General features: G+C 42.2%; 2 protein-coding genes across 2 annotated transcripts in view; both read right to left on the reverse strand.

The window, feature by feature from the left end:
• The window catches only part of LOC101659652 (cytoskeleton-associated protein 2), a 44,647-nt gene that overhangs the window by 9,620 nt on the left and 32,630 nt on the right, over positions 1-2,397 (reverse strand). The gene's annotated exons all lie outside the window — the stretch shown is intronic.
• LOC123521349 (cytoskeleton-associated protein 2-like) lies at positions 474-2,195 on the reverse strand. The gene is made up of 3 exons (XM_045287162.1): positions 2,112-2,195; positions 1,126-1,994; positions 474-708 (listed from the first exon to the last, which is right to left on the reverse strand). Exons 1-3 carry the CDS (start codon positions 2,193-2,195, stop codon positions 474-476), a joined length of 1,188 nt encoding a protein of 395 aa, XP_045143097.1.

Raw genomic sequence — 2,397 nt, forward strand, 5'->3', positions numbered from 1 at the left:
GGGGGGTCACCACAACATGAAGAACTGTATGAAAGAGTCGCAGCATTAGGAAGGTTGAGAACCACTGTCTTAGAGGAATATCATTTTTATACTCAGATAACACCGCCAACCCCTTTGATATAGTTACATGAACTCAGTACAAAATGTCATCAGTTAAAAAGTAAACCCATGGCCAATGAGCTGCTTCAAACTTACAGCAACCCTCTAGGGCAGAGTAGAAATGTCCAAAGGAGTCTCCTGCTGACTGCAACATCTTTCCCTGCAGAGTGGTTGGTGGGGTGGGGTTTGAACCACTGATCTTTCAGTTAGAAGCCAAGTGCTTAACCACTGTGCCACTGGGCTCTTTCAGGAAAGGCATTTGAGAAGCAATCTGACATTAAGTCACCATAACATCCTTGACCTAACTTAGTCAAAAAGACTGGCAGTGCAATTTACAGAGATGTTTCCACGGATCATCTACACACTATAAAATGCTACAAAGATAGAAGACGATCACGAGATACCTCACTAATCAGGTTCAGGCACTCAGAAAACGTCTTGTTTACTTTCTCAGTGAACAGTCTTTGCTCGTCTTCTTCGGCCATGGTCGTCCAGAAGGACCCCACTGGTTTTCCATTCTGCCCCTCAGGCTCGGGCTGCGTCACCACGGAGCTCGGAGGCTTCTTCAGCACCCTGCCTTTGTCGGCTTTGCACTCAGTCAGAAGGGCTCTACGGTCAGAAGCAGAGTATAAACAGGACTATGATCCTTACACCCAAAGAAAAAAACTAAAAAATATTTCAGGGCTTAAGTGGTTTGACACTAGTGGCACATTCATAGTTCAAAAATCTGAAGAAGGAAACATTGCACATATCAGTCAGTGGCATGCACAGAAACCCTCACAGAATGCTTTTAAAAATGCTTGTGTTTATAAGTATTCCCCAAACTTTACTAAGTGTTTGAGCTCATGAAACAAACCCAGACACAGTGACTTATCTTACAGGTCTACAATAGACACAGACTTAACGTTGTCTGCAAAGGACAGAAGAGAAGGCACAAGAAAATCCTAAAGCTTTCACGGAAAAGGCAAACCAAATTTACAAGACAACGCTGTTGAAAAGTCAGGTGATCAAATGACATCTACTCACCTCCTCTGCTCTGCAGTTTCTGTGGGCTGAGCTGGTTTACTATTGGCACTGGTCTTCGCTACTATAGTATGTCTTCGCTGGTCGGTGGGTTTTGACTTTTCCATCAGTTTGAGCTTAGAAGAGGAGGCAGGCCTGGCTAGGATGTCACATGCTGTGTTTCTTGAGGATGCCTGGTTTCTTCTCATGTCCTGAGAAGCACTGGGTCTGACACTAGACAGATGGGGTTTCACCTGAGCTAATTCTGTACTTCCAGGCCCCTTCCGAACAGTAACACTGGCGGAGGTTCTACTGATGCCTTGCTCCCCCCTGTCCTGCGTGTTAGCGTGGTGGCTTCTGATAGGAGGCCGCAGAAGCGGTCTGTTCTGAGAGGCCGTGCTCCCCGTCTTCGTGGAAGTCGTCACCTTCGAGGCCTTATCAGTCCTCACTGTCACACTGCTGGTGTTCACAGGCGGGGGCTTGGCGGCATTAGGGAGAGTTGTTGCCAGTTTCTTGTTTGCTGCAGAACTTGCGTCTTTGACTTGCAGGGGTTTTCTGAATGAATTAATCTTAGACTCAATAACTTTCCCACGATACAATCCAAGCACAGGCTTCTTGAGCACCTTGACATCTTGCTTTGGTTTTCCTACAGGCATTAGGTTTTCTTTACTATTGCTTTTAAGAGGAAATGTCTGGTTAAATGACATACGTTGAATTTGAAGATCATCTTTAATTGGTATAAATGACAGATCTTGATTATTGTCCTCACAATTATGTATATCAAGAGCTATAGTTGAATTGCTTAATTCATTTGGTTTTAAAGGAATATAATTTTTCCCCATCATTAGATTATTTTTGTTCCATGCAGATTTATTGGCATTTTCTTTATCAGCCTAAAAGAGTTAATTAGGAAAAGTCAGTGTTTCAAATAACTTATGTCAGAAAGGTTTTTACAAGGGACAAAGGGGATAAAGGGCCATTTATTTATAAGTGGTATGCCCATATCTCACCATTTTATGTTTCAGAAGGCTTGTCCCTTCTTGGAACTGGTCCTCAGATGTCAGCACACTCTTGTCTCTATTATTGAAAAACATAAACTAGGAATTACATATATGCATATATGTGTGGGTATTATATATGTACTCCCAATTCCACTGTTTTTTTGGAAAGTAGAATAGCTAACTCTGATTTTATCATTTGAAATTTTACATTCAGGCATAACTGAGCTGAGGATTACTGGTCCTAACCAATATTTTTATTATAGTGTGATATCATTAATTAGATGGATGAGAAATA

This window comes from Echinops telfairi, unplaced genomic scaffold (assembly GCF_000313985.2).
Source record: "Echinops telfairi isolate 266 unplaced genomic scaffold, ASM31398v2 ScPeMD7_11;HRSCAF=52, whole genome shotgun sequence".
NCBI lineage: Eukaryota > Metazoa > Chordata > Mammalia > Afrosoricida > Tenrecidae > Echinops > Echinops telfairi.